This window comes from Puma concolor, chromosome B1 (assembly GCF_028749965.1).
Source record: "Puma concolor isolate L17-30 chromosome B1, mPumCon1.1.hap2, whole genome shotgun sequence".
In the NCBI taxonomy this organism is placed as follows: domain Eukaryota; kingdom Metazoa; phylum Chordata; class Mammalia; order Carnivora; family Felidae; genus Puma; species Puma concolor.
The window spans coordinates 132536526-132556143 of record NC_141670.1 but is presented as its reverse complement, the minus strand read 5'-3'; the positions used below and the strand labels follow the sequence as shown (position 1 = coordinate 132556143).

At 36.1% G+C, this 19618-nt stretch overlaps 1 protein-coding gene across 2 annotated transcripts in view; it reads left to right on the top strand.

Annotated features, from left to right (window-relative positions):
• The first annotated feature begins 555 nt into the window (after positions 1-555).
• MMRN1 (multimerin 1) overlaps positions 556-19618 on the top strand; it is a 70958-nt gene continuing 51895 nt past the window's right edge. The window contains exons 1-2 of one of the 2 annotated variants that reach the window (XM_086704584.1): positions 556-658; positions 5650-6468. In XM_086704584.1, the coding sequence (XP_086560710.1) occupies positions 5894-6468 (575 nt within the window). In that variant the 5' untranslated portion in view covers positions 556-658; positions 5650-5893. Of the gene's footprint in view, positions 659-1852; positions 1981-5649; positions 6469-19618 lie in introns of those variants that run through there. The other variant, XM_025922444.2, reaches the window with a different exon arrangement.

Below are 19618 nucleotides of genomic sequence, written 5' to 3'. Positions count from 1 at the left end.
TCAACAGCATGATCAGGATTTTCCTTCCAACTAAGTTTTCTGAGTACAGGCAAAACTCCAGAGAGCTCTTATCCTTTACCACAGAGAAAAAGGCTCTCTGAACTTTGTGCAGCATAAGATCTAATATTAAAGTGCAATATTATGTGCTGCCTTGACATGTGAAACCCAGGAGGTTTAGATGGCCTAACCACAAGTTGCCTTCCACACTCTGCTCTGGTGGATAAGGTCCCTTAGTCAAACAGTCCTCCTTATCAAAGGGACCAGGCTCAGTTCCTCCTTGTCTCTAAGTCATGGGTTTCGATTCCCTGGCAGCCCATAGAATTATTTAAACAAGCCAATTGCATCCTCCCATGGGAGCCAGGAGGCAGCCCACCCTCTCGTTATTACAAAGCCTGCTTCATGTAGCCCCTGGTTGTTCACTCTGTTCCTACATGCTACCTCTGTGGGACCAGTGTGGTATGAGATGTCGTCCTCCCCAGTGTGAATATATGTATGAACTGCTGCCAGTCTCATTCATCCAGTGGCAAGTATCACATGTTCAGTATCTCTATAACCCTAGGGTGGGAATTCTCCCTCATCAGTGGGGTGAAGAGGAAGATTAAAACACTAGGGAAGACCTCCAAAATCACAGTAAGAAATCATTTCTTAAAAATTTCTGGTGAGTTCTCTTATTTTTCCAGACCTATCTGTGAATTTCTACACCAATTTCTTCAAACTTTTCCTTATCTCCAGCCTTCGGGGGACCATTGAAGTGTACTCAGTGAAGACCTGGCATGACTCAAAGCCATTATGTCTTTAAGTTCTCTTGCCCTTTCCCCAGCCTTTGGACGGTTATCACAGTGACTGGAGCTCTCTTGATAATGAAATTTCTGGCTTCCCTATTGGCCTTTTCTGACACCCAGGGGGAGAATGGGGGCTGACACCTTGCTACAACTTTGTGAGGGTGGAAGTCTAAGGCTCCCCATTCAGCTTTTGCTGGCAAGTGTGGGGATAGTATCACATTTTTTTTCTGTAGTGGTTGGTGGGAATAGTGAAGTTTTTGTCTAAATAGATTCCTGTCTTTCTAAGCTGACCATTTTTTAGTTCTTTTGGCCTTTCTCGCAACTTTTATTGTTTGTGCCATTGGTGTTTCTAGTTTGCTAAATTCTCCAGCACTGGAAGATGAGAAAAAAAGAAACTCCATAGAACTCAATCCTGTGTTCTTCCTTGGGTCCTCCTAGCCAGTCTGCCTTTTTTTCTCCACCTTTCAGAGTCTTCTTATATTTGTTTTACATATAGTGTCCTGGATTTTAATATGTACTTGGCGGGAGGAATAAGGGAAAATTGTATGTATTCCATATTTCCTGGAGAAGTCACTCAATAGCCAGACATAAACTGGGAAGTGACATATTATTATTTCCAGAATTTTCAAAAGAAATTGGTCTTAAAGAATTTTAAAAATATCTCTTTCATTTGAAGTGTACTGTTTTATTTAAATGGGAAATATAAATTACACACTAGGATGATTTTACAAACTATCAATATACATTCACTAATAAGGGATATTTTGTCTTGTCTTATCAATGTGTTCTTAATGTTCTTAATTTTAAAATTAAAAATTTAACATTAAGACAAGCTATGTTGTATTTTTGTTTCCTGAGAAACTAATATGCTTCTCTCACTTAATATTAAGAATTACATAATTCACTATACTTCCATATTCTCTTTCCTACGAGCCCACTAAGACCTAAATTTTGTTCTTAATTTTAATTTGTTTGATACCTTGGTTTTTTCTCTGGCAATCCTACTGCTTCATGATCCTTATTACATAGCTGTTAGTCTTTGCTTTGATTATGGCTTCAAAATAAACTATCTAAAATGTATTTTGAAAACAGGTGAGTTTAAAACAGTGGGCTTCCTAAAATTTATTTAGGAAAGATTTACAAGAGACAATCTGGTTGAAGGGATGGATATTCTAGGAGACTTCTGAAGCTGTATTCAGTAAGTATATTATGTTTATTTAGATTGTGTGTGTGTGTGTGTGTGTGTGTGTGTATGCTATGAGTTGGAATATACTCACTACATTCACAGTTTCAACCACTCATTTGTTTATTCAACAAATATTTATTGAATGCTCACCAAACACTGTTCTGGATGCTGAGGATATAGCAGTCTTCTGCTGTCCTGGAGGTTCCATTTAACAAATGAAAGAAAATTATTATTGGGCTGTCAAAAATAAGACACTGTCATCCCTTACAATACTGTACAGAAATTGAAGAAGGCACCCAACCAAAGAGGAAAAAAAATCAGAAAAGATTACACTAAAAGCAAACTTATAAAATACAGATCTTCCCCTCTAATTCCATAAATTCAAACTAATAGAAATCATTAAATTATTAGTGTGCCTCAACGTATGTTTTAGCTGTGAGATAAAGCAACAAGTAAGGAAGTTAAAAACCACTGAAAAAAATGAATTTAAGACAATATGACAATTCTTTTCCTTAAATTTCTGTGAATTTAGAAGTTATCAATTCTTTTTGGGAGTGTATTATTAGATGGTGGAAAGAATCAGAATAAGATATAAATATCTGTTCTGTCAATTAACAGAGTGTTACCCCTTGAAATTATTTAACTTCTTTGAACTTAATTTTTTATCAGCAAAATGAGGGTAGAATACTTACCTGGGAGAATTAAATAATATGCCAAATTTAACTGTTTGCTTTATCAAAATCTCACATAAATCTATTTTTCCCCTTCCCCTAGCCCTATTACTGTATGGTTATAATTCCCTTTGTCTATATATACATTCAACAGTTTTCCAATACTTTCAAGCAACATAAAATTGAAAAATGCTTAGAACTTTGTTTTCTGTAATTATTTTTTGACAGTGACAATTTATGGAGGAGGGTGATAATGAAATATTATTTTAAATGTTTTAAACTATTTTTAAAAATAAGAATTTCTTGCGTTAAGAGGAAATAAAGAAGCTGCTAAGAAATCCTACTAATCTAGTGGAAGTTATTCTACACAGATAATACTTTCACAGTCATAAATGTGGCTTTAAATAATAGATAGCACCATCTATAAACAATGAAATCCTTAATCTAAGATTCTCTTTTAACTCACTTATATGTTTATTTCAACTTATTAATCTTTTTTTTTAGTGATTAGAAAATTGATTCATGCATATTATAAGGGAAAAATACAATGAATCCATTATCTCATTACCTAGAGAGAACTCATTCTGCGATATGTAATTCAATCCTATGTTTATGATACAATGAAAAATGACATAAAAACCTCCTGATAGCACATAATATGATGAGTTTCTTAGTTTCTTTCTTATAAAACTACTTAAAGTGAATAAATGGTAATAGGGTAAACCATAATATAAACAATCTAGTGGGCAATGAAGTGTGTAGCACAATGATGGGATATATGTACATAAAGCTCTGATGGTATAGTCTAATCCACAGATAGTATTTCAAGTAACTAGAAGAATGGATGGAGTAGCCTTTAGGCAGTAATCACAGGAATATTATTTTTGTTAATTGTTATTTGATAAGTAGTAACAAGTCTTAGCAAAATTTGAGGTTAGGCCTCTGACAGTTTCTGGAGTACAGATATTTTATGTCTCCAATTAAGGGATGATCCATACATCTAAAACCTTCAAATGAGCTTGGGATTCTCTGGGGGGTTACATCAAAAGATGCCTTGGTGAACTGATAATGAGATACAGAACCTTTAGCTTTTTGATCACAAGGTCATTTGTAAGCTAGGATGGGGGTAACCAAAAGTCGTTATTGGTCAATACCTTACAAGAGCAAAATGAATTGCTTAGCTCAGTTCAGTTTTTATTACCATTTGAGAGCTATTTGTTACCAGTTATAGATCCAGTGAGTGACCCTTTACCACTAAAGTTCACTTGTCCTGAACAGGATCAAGATGTTTTTCACAAACCATAGAAAGAAACTAATCTATGTGTGCCATTATTCTGGTTGTTTCTTATACTTTCAGGAAAGTCTGTTCATCTACTTTTACTAAATCTAAGAAAATGGATTTAAAATTTTACACTATAAGAAAAATTTTACTTGGGCTTTTCAGAATTACTAGTCTGCTCTAAGCCCCAGGTCGTTTGTATATTTTACAGATAAAGATGCTATAATGTCTTTTTTTTTTAGTACTGAAAACCATGTTTGTGTTGTGAAAATTATGCAGTTTCATTGCTCTGTTTAGTGACGAATTGCTGTCTGGATTGTCTGTGCTGCACCTATTTTCTCTTTTACTAATGCAAGGCTTGTGGGATTATTCTGTGGTATATCTAAGAAACAGATGCTTTGTACTTCATATCAAAGTTAGAGTTGATACTGATTACTATGTGTCTCAGTTTAAATAATCTCATATTATATATCTCTAATATGTTAATATACTTGCAGAAGTGAGTGACAAAAATTAAGGGGAAAAAAGTATTAAGGACAAGTAGGTAGTAGTTCAGAGCAAATTAGACCTTCTTTGAAATCCTGGTGTTCTGTATCCAGGATTTGGGACAGTAGTGTGCATCTACAATACTACATAACCCAACAGGCACAAGGTTTCTGGTTATCCAATTGTGAAAGAAAAATAATTCTATGGCTGAATATTCAGCAAGAACATAATGCCTGGCACAAAAATTGGCAGAAAGATTAATTACACATATATCTGGCCTTCAGATAATAGAATAAACCATAAGCAAATAGAGAGCCAAGAATATTCTTGCTTTATAATCTCAGCACCTAAGAGAGCACCTTGCTGTGAAGCTGACTGAAGGTTTGGGTAATTACTGAAAGAATGAATGAATGGATGAACTGTTATATTATTTATATGTCCAATGGGTCTGCTGTGGAACTTTTTACAGATGAGAGAGCTTAACTGAAGCCTGAGAATCAGAGATTTACTGTAGTAATGAAATCATAAATCCCATGAAGCATTTCTACTAGGAAAACAGCCATACTAAATTAGACCAATTTAGTTCTCTATTACCTGAAGCAAATATATTTTTGCACCACAAAGTAAAAAAAAAAAAACATTATATATGATCCCATTTTAATTTATTTTTGTGTGACTTCACTTTTTCTTCATCCATTATTATCCAAAATTCTGATTATTCATTCCATTAACTGGTTCTGGCAGAAGTTTTGAGAGCAAAGTTTAAAGTGAGTTCCTTGTATATCTGTATAATTCAATAATTTATACTTTTCTTTTTTGTTATTACTTATCCTCAAGAGCGACTTCAAGTAATGCTATTTATAGAATAGGGGTATTTATATATTTTTTTTTCATAATTCAGCCTCTGATGTATAAAAGGGCAGAGACCCTGTTAGTGAGTCTGTGTTTGTGTATGTGCATGGATATAAGCACTTGAACAAAATGTGATTCTCTGGATGGGGCACAGTGGAAAAGAAGTGTCACAATTTTTTTTTCTCAATGTCCTTGTGTAGTAGAACAAAATGTTAAGTTCCTTGATTCAGCCTATCCAAACAAAATTCCATGCTGCCCATCATCATTGTAAAATTCCTCTTCAGTATCAGCAACAGACGAAACATGAGTGGACCTAGGAAAGGAAATTTACTTCATGTTTTTCTCATGGGTTTTCCTGATAATAATTGCCTGTGTTTTCCCATTTACCCTTAGCTTCGTCAGACACCCTTCACCACCTCCATAGACACATCCTACAGAGATCACGGATCACACAAAATCTACAGAAACAGGAAATCAAACTTCCTGAGTCCACTACAAAACACAGAAACCTATTTCCTCTACATATCTCAAATTGGCAAAGCTCTGAAAGTGGATTCAGTGTGGAGCGGCTGTAGAAAAGACTAGAAGGACTGTGTCTCCTAATTTCACCTGAGCTTTCTTCTTTCAGACTACTGAGATGAAGGGAGCAGGGCTATTTGTCCTGCTTTCGAGTTTATGGATTGGGGGCTTTGGTCTTACCAACACCACGTATACTTGGACTACATCAGAGGATGCAAGCTCCCAGGAGAATATGGCCTCTGCTACAATTCCTCTAAATAAAGTGCTGCCAATCCCTCAGATCACGTCTGCTGAGATAGCCACAATTCCTGAGACAAGAACCTCTGAAGATAGTCTTCTAAAATCAACAGTGCCTCCCTCAGAGACAGGCACACCTCCTGAGGGTGTAAGAAACCAAACTCTCACACCCACAGGGAAGACAGAAGGGGTGCTGAAGTTACAGACGCTTGCCCTCCCAACCAAACCTAGCCTCAAGTTCAGTCCAAGAGCAGAGTCAGTGGTCCTTTCCAACTCTACACTGAAATTTCTTCAGAGCTTTGCCAGAGAGTCGAACCAACAGGCAATCTCTCCTGACTCGGTTGCAGGCGGTGTGGGAAATCGATCCCCACGGGAAACGTACCTCAGCAGAGGTGACAGCAGTGGAAGCCAGAAAACCAACAATCAAAAATCAAGCTTTGAAACAACTAGAGGAAAGTAAGAAACATTTTCTTTTTTTTCTTCTCCCTAACTATAAAGTCCACTGTCTCACTGTCAGAAAATGTTTTCATGGTCAAGATAAAATTCAATCACATTCCAATTAGATAAGGTAAATCAAGCATTACTTTATGTAATGGAGAAAAGATGAACAAAAAAATGCAGCAATTTTGTTTTAATTGAAGTGGTCAAAGTCACTTATAAAGGGGCTTTTACTGGAGTTATTCACTAACAGTGTAACTCCAGTGACTGTTAGTTGTTATTGTTAATTCAACTCAAGGGTATGTTGGTGGTGCTCAGAACTACACCCATCACATGAAAGAAAAAAGAACAATACAGTTGGGATGTGAACAGAACAGAACTTCATCCCATGGATTTTCCAGTGAAAATAATCTAAAATTATTCCTAGAGAAAAGTATCCACTGTACTTCGAGATTCTACAGCTCAGGGTCCTAGAAAGTCTGAGGCTTTCTTTTGCTAATCCTTTCCATCAAGTTCAAACCTTCTTACTCCTTATGTAATTGATAATGGTAGTAAAGTAAAGAAAACAGTTCCATCCCTTATGGACACAATGCTGATGCAAAGAAGCCTTGATAATGTCTTCCATATTTTCATTTGATCAGCAAATAATAATAGCAAACACTTTATGACATTTGTTCCTACTGTACTGCTCTGAGTGAATACACACACACACACACACACACACACACACACACATATATATATCCTATCATTGAATCACTACCATAACTCCATGAAGAAGATTCTGTTATTTTTTTCTTTCCAGAGAAGTTAAATAATTTAACCAAGGTCACCTAAAAGTAAATCTTAGGGCAAAGATTCAAACCCTGGTTGGGTGGCTGCAGCGACATGGCCATCTACCCCTACATGATACTTCTTCAGCCAGTGCAGTCTGTTCTCCTAAGTGGGTAAATGAGAGTGACCAGTTTATATCCATGCCTATGAGCATTTAGAGGCTATCCTTTTCTTCCAGAATACAGCCCAGATCCTTACTCAGTTGGTCATACAATGCCATCCTTGATGTGGCTTCTGCCTACCTCCCCAGCCTCATCTTCTGTGACTTCCTGGCCAGTAAAATTTATAGCTCTTGGGTCCACAATATGCTGTTTCCTAAACCTGTCTTTGTTCCCTGATCGTCCCTTTGGATAACATCTTCTTTTCTCACCATCTATTTCCTTTACCCCCAATAGTAATAGCCCTCTCAGGGCTTCTCAGGAAGCCCTCTCAAGCTGGTAGGTGGCCCTTCTAACTTTGAGAGAGCTCTCCTTGAATTCTTCTATCACTGCACTTATAATAGTATATTACAATTAGAAGGAACTTTGCAATCTCCTTTCTTACAGAGATGTATTTTGAGTGCTGGAAAAGTCTCTGACTTATAATAGGTACACAATAAATATTTAACAAACTGAATGTAAAATTTATAGATTAATATGTGAATATAAAGAAGAATCTTTCCCAAAGACATATTCTTATTTCTCTATGATGAAATCTGGATGATTCATTTTAGGTTTTTGTTGTTATTGTGTTTGGGTTTTTTGTTTGTTTGTTTTTTCCTTACTGCTCTTGCAATTTTATAGTGATTCTAAGTAAAAGGAATACCACCTCTTTCTACAGGATTTTTCTGGCATATTTTTGTCTCATTTTGTACTTCCTCTTGTCCTAGTGCTGTAGAAACTCCTGGGTACACCAAAGCTGTGGTTTCCTATCTGGCAGAGTGGTTGTTGGTCAGTGACCAAGCACTTTGAAATAGGCAGGATAAAAAGAAGAAATTAGAATTAACATATTTGTGCATTGAGCAAATATTTGCTGAGAACGTAAACTGTACTCAGCAGTGTGCTTGTGCTGAGGGTAAAATAGCGAACGAAACCTCCCACCTGTTCTGCCCCCACGGAGTCTCCAGTTCAGTGGGAAGGACATGGGGAGGTAAAACAGTGAATCACAAATGCTGATGGAGAATCCAAATGGTGATAAACATTCTAAATGAAGCTTTTGAGAATTTGTAACAGAGTGAATGGACTACTCTGAAGGCCAGTAAGCTATCCCTGAAAGGAGGATATTAGGTGAAATTGAAATGAGGTATTGATAGACATCGATTGCCTACTTACCATCTCCCACAATCCCAACTCCTGCACCATCTCAGTAAATGCTTTGTTCCATAACTAGAAACACTTGATACCTCCTTGACATCTTTCTTTCCCTCCTCGCTTTTATCTAACCTATCACAAAGTCTTCCTAGTACTCCCTCCAGTGTATCCTAAATCCCTCTCTACCTTTACTACACCATCCTTTGCTAGCAACCATTATCTACCCCCAGACTGCTACCTTGTCCACATGTTACCTCTCTCACCTCCTGTAATCCATGTCCCACACAAGTGAGGGATCCTATAACTTTTTAAAAAATAAATTTGACTAAATAAAACGTTAAAAAAGGGGGGGGGGGCCTGGGTGGCTCAGTCGGTTAAGCATCCGACTTCAGCTCAGGTCACGATCTTGTGGTCCGTGAGTTCGAGCCCCGCGTCGGGCTCTGGGCTGATGGCTCAGAGCCTGGAGCCTGCTTCCGATTCTGTGTCTCCCTCTCTCTCTGCCCCTCCCCCGTTCATGCTCTGTCTCTCTCTGTCTCAAAATTAAATGAAACGTTAAAATAAATAAATAAATAAATAAATAAATAAATAAATTTAACATATGTCATTGTGTATATTTAAGGTGTTTAAACTTTTAAATTTGGTTAATGTCTTTCATTTGATGTAAGACTTCATCTTTTGTGACACATTATTTTACATAGTAATAAGAAAGAAAAGTATGACATTATTTCTTAGAATGTTTAGGTTTATTTATCATATATATATGTCATATATATGTCATATATATATGTAACATATATATGTCATATATATATATTTTTTTGCATACTGAAAATGAAAATGTAAATGAAATTGGTTAAGGTATTTCCAAGGCAATGGCAAAAACCACTGTCTTACAATAGTGACTGAATGATACCATTGCTTTTATTTTATTTTATTATATTATTATTTTTTATTTTAGAGAGGGGGCAGAAGGAAAGAGAGAGAGAGAGAGAGAGAGAGAGAGAGAGAGAATCTTAAGTAGGCCCCATATGTTCAGTGTAGAGCCTGATGAGTGGCTTAATCCCATGACCCTGGGATCATGACCTGAGCTGAAACCAAAAGCTGGATGCTCAACTGACTGAGCCACCCAGGTGCCCCATGACTTTAAAATATGTTCTTGATTTCAGAGATACTGTCTTAAAATCTGTGATATTTAGCATTTTGCTCACATGCTGAAGATTACTCAGTAGCTTTCCATTCCATTTAGAATAAACTCCTAAATCCTCACCATGGCCCACAAGGTCTTGCTTGATACTCCCCCTATCTCTATGATCTCATCTTTCAGCACACTCCAAGTTCATTCAACATCATTTCTTCCAGTCACATTGGCCTTCTGTGTGGGTACTGAAATTGTCAAGTCAATTAGCATCTCAAGGAAACTTCCTGTTTGCTTGTGCTAGAATGCTCTCCTTTCGGTATAGAAAGATTTCTTTTCCTCCTGCAACTTCATCTTTAATGTCCCTCCTCAATGAGAACTCTGATTATCTAGTATAAATTTACCATCCTTATTTTTTCACCCTTATTTTTTTTCACGGCATTTACCTGAAATGACTTGGTTAATTTCTGTAGGCAGTTATGTATTCTCTTTCTTTTCATAAAAGAACATACATCCCATGAAAATAGAAACTTTGCCTTTCTTATTTACTATTGTATTTACTGCCCACAACAGTGCCAGGCACCTAGAAAGAGAGCTCAACAAAACTCTGTGCAATAGGTAATTATTGGATGGATTTTGAGTTAAGGGCAGAGATTAAGACTAGAGATATAAATCTGGAAAATATAGAAATATGGACACTTGACTGAGGAGAGTTTTTTTGTTTTTGTTTGTTTGCTTTTGGGTGTTTTTGTTTGTTTGTTTTATTGAAAGGCAGGAGAGAATAAAGCAGAAACCAGGGCTAGTCAGAGAGTTTTCTACATTTTTTGTTTGTTATTTTATCTTATTTTGTATGCATAATGGTCATAAATATGGTAAATGTTAATGAAAGGTGGCATACAGGAAAAAAAAGTTGAATACTGAACAAGAGGAACATTTTATTTGCTGAGTTTAATGACATGTCTTTTAGAACTTTATTCTTTTTATATAAGCTATGTAATTTGCTCGATGTACAAATAGGTAGCTTACTTTAAATGAATTATTATTTCTAATATAATGTCTAAAATGGTAAGTTCTACAAATCTTTCTCTAGACCACTTGTAAATAAAAATTTTAAACACCACATTTTAAAAAGTGATGTTTAAAATTACAAAAACTAACCATTAAATTAATTCTATCATAATATGCATTTTTCTGCTTATTTCTTTGAATTACGAGTAGGTTCTGGATATGAAAATCTGATCAATTAAATTTGTATGTTGTCTCAGTTCATTGAGACTGCTATACCAAAATAACACAGACTGGGTGGTTTATAAACAACAGAAATTTACTTCTCATAGTTCTGAAAACTGGGCGTCTGAGATCAGGTTGCCAGTATGAGCAAGTAAGAGCCCTTTTCTGGGTTTCCAGATTTCGATTTTGGGCCTCTTTAATAAGGGCAATAATCCCATCAAGAGGACACTGTCATCGCCCAACGGCCCCAGTCCCAATATTATCATGTTGGGCATTTGGATTTCAACATATGAATTTGAGGGAGACACAAACATTCAATCTATGTCGTGTGAAGTTTGCAAAGTTATTATCCAACCTAACAGCATCCAAAGGAAATTATTCTCACAAGCTGTAAAATTCTCAAGAGAAACATACCATATGTTAAAGAAGATTTTTAAAAGTTCCTTGGGAAATTAATGCATCTCCTAGATTACTGCCAGTGAAAACTGATACTCAATATATTCTTTGTCTTAATTTTTTCTAATTAATCATCTCCTTTTTATCATTTCTTTGATATTTTCCTCACTAAATTACTACTGAATATATAAATACATCTCGAATTATACATGCTGGAATTTAACAACTGCTTATATAGTCTAGGTGATTAAATGAGAAATTTTTGTATTTCCACACATTTTAGTTTTTTCAGTATGAAAATATTATTTTAAACATTATTTAAGAGGAAATGCTACAAGAGTCCGTTTACAAAAGCAACTGGATTAAGTATGGAATAAAGCATCATAGCTTCTGTTTGCCTGCCTTTTCTGAGGCCTTCTGGTGTGCACACTGGGACAGCCTGACACCTACTGGAATAGAAACAGTTGACAATGTCCCTGAATGGCCTGAAGTCGCAGTGTGGGGAAAAGAAACAAAAAATAAAATAAAATGAGATAAAATAAAACAAATTTATGAAAAAAGGTTATATTTAAGTACTTTTAAGAATTGTTACTTACATATGTATATATGTTGTACATTTCTAATTCAATGTATCTCTTAAAAATTTACTATCATTAGCTTTAAAAGTTAAAAAGCAGGTTGGATCAAAAAGCAAACTCCATATACAGTCCCTGGAATGGGGACCTATTCAGTTCATTCTCCTAAAATTTTACACTGAAAATATTGTATATATACAATAATTTGTGACTCCGAGGCCCTGTACCATAATCTATCATCAAAAACTCAATTATATTTATCGTAATGTGTCCACTGTGGAAGGCAAATTGATGATGCTTGACAAAAGGCTCTAATTGCAAACATTGGCATATAAAGAAAAGTTTCTTTTTAAAACCTAAATTAACCAGAAAATTAAAGTATCAGAATATCAGAAATTCCCCATGATCTGAGCTTTGTATGATTGCCTTTCAAAATTTGTTTTACATGATATTTTAATAAAACTAATACTTCTATCCAAGTTTAAATATTATGTAGAATTTTGAAAAAGATGGACTATATAAAGGTACTTCCACTAAAATAAAATGAATCACAAACATACATTTTGTTTGTTTGAAAATAAGTTATTTTCGGGGCGCCTGGGTGGCTCAGTCGGTTAAGCGTCCGACTTCGGCTCAGGTCACGATCTCACAGTCCGTGAGTTTGAGCCCCGCGTCAGGCTCTGTGCTGACTGCTCAGAGCCTGGAGCCTGTTTCAGATTCTGTGTCTCCCTTTCTCTCTGACCCTCCCCCGTTCATGCTCTGTCTCTCTCTGTCTCAAAAATAAATAAACATTAAAAAATTTTTTTTAAAAGAAAATAAGTTATTTTCTTAAGGAGATTAGTATCTAGATGAACTTACCTTTGGACTAATAGCCAAAACTAAATATAAAAGTTTAATGATTTATTCGTGTGTGTTTTACATATAAAGAAACTTTTTACTAAATCTAAATACTTACCTTCAATTTCTATTATTTCTTCTTTCATATTGTGTACATTTCCTTTGGAGAACTTTCTCATTGATGACTGGTGCTCTCATGTAGATGCTAGCCTCTCATATTAATAATCTGATAATGGTGTTCTTGTTATAGTTTGATTAAAAAAATAAAGACTTAATAACATTTGGGAAGTATTTATGTTATAATTTTTAAGACTGTAGAAACATTTTGAACAGATATATATCTATATATATATCTGTATATCAGTATATATAGATATATAATCTACTAATAGATATCAGTATATATAGATATATAATCTAAGAGCTAAGCTTCATCATATGAAATGGATATAAATGATGATGATAATGTTCTGTAATGGCTTTCTGGAAATTATTTTGAACCGATATACATACGTAATTATATATACAGATATATACATATACATATATATATACATATATATATAATTGTGACTAAGATAAATTTATCAGGTCATTAAAGAAGTGAAAAAGGAGCCATGTCTCTCTATATAAGGCAAAATTGGAAGATATATAAATATATAAATAGATCTACAGATATCTATTCCCTTCATAAAAAAAATCCTACTAACTCTCTGACTCATTTAATCAGCAGCAGCAGCAAGGGTTAATTCATTTGGTCTCACAACCATCCTGTAAGATAGGTAATATTATTATACTTATTGTATATACGAAGAAGCCACATTTCATGAACAAGGTAATGGCTAATAGTTGTAGAGTCAAAATGTGTAAGGAGGCGGTCTGGCTTCAGCATAAGTCAACAACTACATAACATGCCTCTCTATTCAGGAAATTTTTTTCCTTATTATTTTGTTTCATTATGTAGGTATCCCAGCCCCTGCTCTTCCCCTTCCACTTCCTTCAGGGAAAACACAGAAACAAAACTCTGGACACAGAAATGCAATCTCTTTCAGGACACCTGGGTGGCTTAGTCAATTAAGCGTCTGACTCTGGAATTTGGTCAGTTCATGATCCTGCTGTTTGTGGGGTCGAGCCCAGCATCTGGCTCCATACTGACAGCACGAAGAGCCTGCTTGGGACTCTCCCTCTCCCTCTCTCTCTCTGCCCACCCCCCTCTCTCTAAAAATAGTACATAAACTTAAAAAGAAAGGGAAATTCAATATTCTCTTCCTTTGCCTGCATTTGTGGAGTAAAAGAGAATGAAAATCTTGTTCAGGCGGCCACCCTTCATCATCAGAAATGACCTTCCAAATCTGACTTACAGAGGTGGGAAAAGCATGTGTTTATGATGGCTGTGAAGCTGAGAGAAATGCTTTCTTTCCCTTCTCTTCCCTTTTCATCCATTCATATTGTAGCATGTGACAGAATCCCCTTCCTTTTTAAGTCTGAATAATATTCCATTGTAGATAGACAGATGATAGATAGATACATATATACCACATTTTGTTTTTCCATTCATCTGTCTGTAGGCCCTTTGATTGTTTCCACCTTTTGGCTATTGTTATTCATGATATTTTAACGATGTTCTTAAATTAGGATAGTGCTCTAGGGAGAACATTTCCCCTGACTAGTGGTGTTATCTGAAATCTGTCCTCTTCTTACAAACTTAGAAACACATATTTATCCTCTGGAACTTAGTAATTAGACTATTGAACTAAATAAGGCTTTATTTGATATTTTCCTCCCTAATTATTGACACCAAAAATTTTAGGCTTGTTAGGATATATTCTTGCCTTTAAAATAAATTCCTTTTTACTAATTTACATGACAGAAAGAGATAGAAAGAGAAGGAGTTGGCCACATATGTTATTGAGTGGAGAAATGAGCAGGTTGGATTTACAAAAGTAGCAAATACTTGTCATTAAAAACACATGACTACTTTTGATATATTTAGAATATGTCTATTTCACTTATCACTGAATTTGGTGGGGATTTAATTGTTATGTATCTGAGGGGTTTAGTGTTGTTCAATGATGTACATAAATTCATAATTTTGCTGTTAGTAATGGTCACACTCAGTTCAGGTAGGTTTTTGTTGGGATGTATTTCCATACAATCATCATCCTATAATTAAAACAAACGTGTTCTTCATAAGATAAATCAGTGGCAGAATGAATGAATTATTCTCTTGTGAAGATTAATTAATATTTTTATCTATAAATTAAATCCCATGGGCAACTTAGCCCTTTCCCTGAAGCATTTATGAGTTCATTCATACATGTATATATTTTTATCATATGTAATTTTTAGTTATCTTTAGTCACAAGGTAAAGAATGATTCTCAAGTCAGGGGGGCATAGGTGGATGTTAGGTGAGGTGTGGGAAGCTGATATGAGAATTACAAAACAATCCTCTTTCTTTGAGAATGTTTTAATTTTCAGAGGTAGCCATGTCTGTCTTGCTTGGTTTCATTTTCCTCTTGTTCTTCTTTGAATTCCTAAATTCATCTCAATAAGAAGATGATAGAAAACAAAATCATAAAGGCCCCTCCATTCAGAAAGTCTCCCCAAACATAAATCTTCTCCAACTTCTTAGAAAAAAATTACATACCATTGGCAACTTCATGGTGGGGGCTTTATTGATGTCTCGTGAATATCCTCAGGACCTATTATTTTCATGCTATTGTGTCAACTCAAGCCACAGATTATCAGTATACAAGTTTAAACATTCAACCTTTTATGAATAGGATGGAAAGCAATTTATTAACCTGAGTTTTAAAGACTAGTATAAATGGACAATGTTAACTGGTAGATTGTTGCCTTTTATTTATTAAAGAAAATATTCCTTGTGGTCATTATTTAAATAAATCCTTTTTTGCTTCAGTCCACTCTTGGTTCAGGATAAGAATGGATGTGATTGAGTCATGGTTTGGTCAGGATATGCTTCAAATGGCAAATCACGAGTTAATGAAAAAAATTTTTTTTAATTTTGTCTGTTTACTAGCTCCTTGAAAGACTAGGTTTCTAAAACATTCCAATCAAAAGTACAATAAATTGTTTATTTACAATGTTTCTCTTAATTCTTTACCCACAAGATTTCAAGTTGTGTAAGTCAAACTAGAATCCTTTCTCTACCTTCTAGTCTGTGTGGTCTGCAAGCTAGGCTGGTGTTCATAAATAACCAAAGCTGCCTGCTTTTCCCTAGAAGAAACCTTTACCTATTAACTTGGAAAATCCAAAGAATTGGGGCGCCTGGGTGCCTCGGTCTGTTGAGTGTCCAACTTCGGCTCAGGTTATGATCTCGCGGTTTGTGAGTTCGAGCCCTGCGTTGGGCTCTGTGCTGACAGCTCGGAGCCTGGAGCCTGTTTTGGATTCTGTGTCTCCTTCTCTCTCTGCCCCTTCCCCACTCATGCTCTGTCTCTCTCTGTCTCTCAAAAATGAATAAACTTTAAAAAAAAATTAAAAAGAAAAAAAAAGAAAAAGAAAACCCAAAGAATCAATACAAGCTTTTTTCAGTACATGTTGCCGCACAAAAGAAACGGTGTTATTACCCTTAAAGAGAATCCCAAATGCAGTCTTCTATTTGTAGGGTTACGACCCCATGGAAAGCTAAACACTTCAAAGTAACTGCTCTCCATCCACCATAATCAGTCTGGAAAGGTAAAAAGGACTTCTAGATTTAAGCAAAATGTTTGTCTGGGATCATTACTTTTGCCTTTATACTGCCTGTCACTATTTTATCTTGCTTAATTTTCTAGTTTTAAACTTATGTTTTCCAATAATTTTGTTTTAAAGTTTCAATTTACATTTTTAACATCCCTTAATAAGCTTATTTCATCAGTAGCATAAACCTAATTATGAGTCACACCAGGGGCTCTTTTGCTGTGGATAGTTCTTTCAGTTTATACTGGATCAAAGATTTCTGGGCCATGAGCAATCTGCTGGTCTGCTTTTTGCCTGCTCAACTCTTTTAGTCATGAGATTGTTTTACTATTTAGAAATTTAAAAGATCTCTGCAGGCAATGCTGTGATTAATCCTCATAAGCGATATCTATATCTATCATCTATCTATTATCTATGTATGTATCTACTACCTATCTATTATCTATCTACCATTTTTTTTTTCCAAAGCCCGGTGTATGTATAGATGATGGTACTTTTTTCCTGCCTCATACACACAATCCTCAACCATCGTGCAGCCAGTGTTTATTGACAGACTATTTAACTGCTTCTGTTGAATTTAGTCATTCTCTGTATTTAGGATAGTCAGTGGATTTGCATAAGAAATCTAACCACATATATTTTAGACCACTTGAGTTTCTGTTCATTTATGTTTTAATATTTTTCCCTCTGTACTTAGTTTGGATGGTTTCTTGTGTTCTGCCTCCAAGTACATTGATGTTAATGTCTAGGGTCCCAATGTCTGTTAAACCCAATCTAGTTCATTTTTATTCATATCTTGTGTATTTTTGTTCTATTTAATGGGTTTTTTGAGATTTGCAATGAATTTATTCACTATAGTCATTTTGTCTTTTACAATCTCGAATAGGTTTAAACAGCTATTTTAGTCATTGGTTGCTAATTCAACATCTATGTCATCTCTGTTTTATTGTCTTTGTTCATTGGATTTTTACTCACGTATTGGTCCTAGATGCCTAGTTTTTGTTGTTGTTCATTTTTTTATGCTGGGCTGATATGTTATGAACAGATTTTGTTGTCTTCCATTAAAGAGCATTGACCTCTGTTCTGAAATGGAGTTATTTATATCAAGGATTTTTTTTAAGGCTTTGTGAGAGTGTGTCTAGATTATCCTTACTCTCCTGGATGCAGTCTTTGTTAGGTTCAGACAAATGCTCAGATGTTTAATGAGAACTATTCTCTTTGGCTGGTCAGAATTCTCCACAACTGGGTAAAATCTGGAATCTCTGTTCAGCTTATAAAGCTTTCTAATAGTTGTTCACTGGTGGCCTTGGAAAAACTATGCTTTGCAAGCACTGCATGGTATTCAACCCAAGATTTAAGAGAAACCCTATGTTGACTTTTAAAATGGCATCTCTGGGAGAGGAGGGGAAGATGGCAGCATAGCAGGGCACTGGGCTCACCTCCTCCTGCTGATTGTTTAGATCCCACCCACAGCTGCCTAAATAACCCAGAAACCTGCCAGAAGACTAGCAGAGGACTCTCTGGAGCCAAGCATAGACAAGAGGCCCGCGGAAGAGGGTAGGAAGGGCAGAGAGGCGCCAAAACTCCAAAGGGAACCAGTTCCCCTCACCGAACTTGCTTATACTGTGCAAACGCCCAATGCTATACTTCTGTGGATCCATCCCTCCGACCGGCCTGCCTCCATCCTGATGCTGCAGGAACCCTCCTGCAGGGGACACCGACAGCAAAGCGAGCTGAGTCTGCCCCTCCTGCCCCTATGCACCCTGCAGATCCACTCCGGCTAATACGCCAGATCCCATCGAAGCAGCACCACAAGCCTGGCAGTGTGTAAGTAGCCCAGACAAGGGCCACACCACTCCACAGTGAGTCCTGCCCCTGGGAGAGGGGAAGATAAGGTACACACCAGTCTGACTGTGGCCCCAGCGGTGGGCTGGAGGCAGACATCGGGTCTGGTTGTGGGCCCACTCACCAACACAAGTTACTTTGCACAGCACAGAGGAAGTGTCCTGCAGTTTGGAGCCACCTCAGAGACTACCCAAAATGATGAAACGGAAGAATTCTCCTCAAAACAAACTCCAGGAAGTAGCAACAGCTAACAAATTGATCAAAAACGATTTACAATATAACAGAACAAGAATTTACAATATAGTCATAAAATTAATTGCTGGGCTTGAAAAAGCATAGAGGACAGCAGAGAATCTATTGCTACAGAGATCAAGGGACTAAGAAATAGTCATGAGGAGCTAAAAATGCTATAAATGAGGTGCAAAATAAAATGGAGGTGGCCATAGACAGATTGAAGAAGCAGAGGAGAGAATAGGTGAATTAGAAGATACAATTATAGAAAAAGAGGAAGCTAAGAAAAAGACAGATAAAAAAATCCAGGAGTACTAAGAGAACTAAATCCACAGAACTAAGTGATGCAATCAAACAGAATGATATCTGTATCATAGGAATTTCAGAAGAAGAGACATAGAAAGGGGCTGAAGGTGTACTTGAAAAAATCATAACTGAGAACTTCCCTGATCTGGGGAAGGAAACAGGTATTAAAATCCAAGAGGCACAGAGAACTCCATTCAGACGTAACTTAAATCAATCTTCTGTATGATATATCATAGTGAAACTGGCAAAATACAAGGATTAAGAGAAAATTCTGAAAGCAGCTAGTAATAAACACAATCTAACTTATAAAGGGAGACCCACAGGACTAGTGGCAGACCTATCTACTGAAACTCGGCAGGCCAGAAAGGAATGGCAGATTTCTTCAATGTGATGAACAGAAAAAATATGCAGCCGAGAATCCTTTATCCAGCAAGTCTGTCATTCAGAATAGAAGGAGAGATACAGGTCTTCCCAAACAAACAAAAACTGAAGGAATTCATCACCACTAAACCAGCCCTACAAGAGATCCTAAGGAGGATTCTGTGAGTGAAATGTTGAAAGGACCACAAAGTACCAGAGACATCACTACGAGCATGAAACCTACAGACATCACAATGACTCTAAACCCATATCTTTCTATAATAACATTGAATGTCAATGGACTAAATGCTCCAACCAAAAGACATAGGGTATCAGAATGGATAAAAAAACAAGACCCGTCTATTTGGTGTCTACAAGAGACTCATTTTAGACCTGAGGACATCATCAGATTGAAAGTGAGGGAATGGA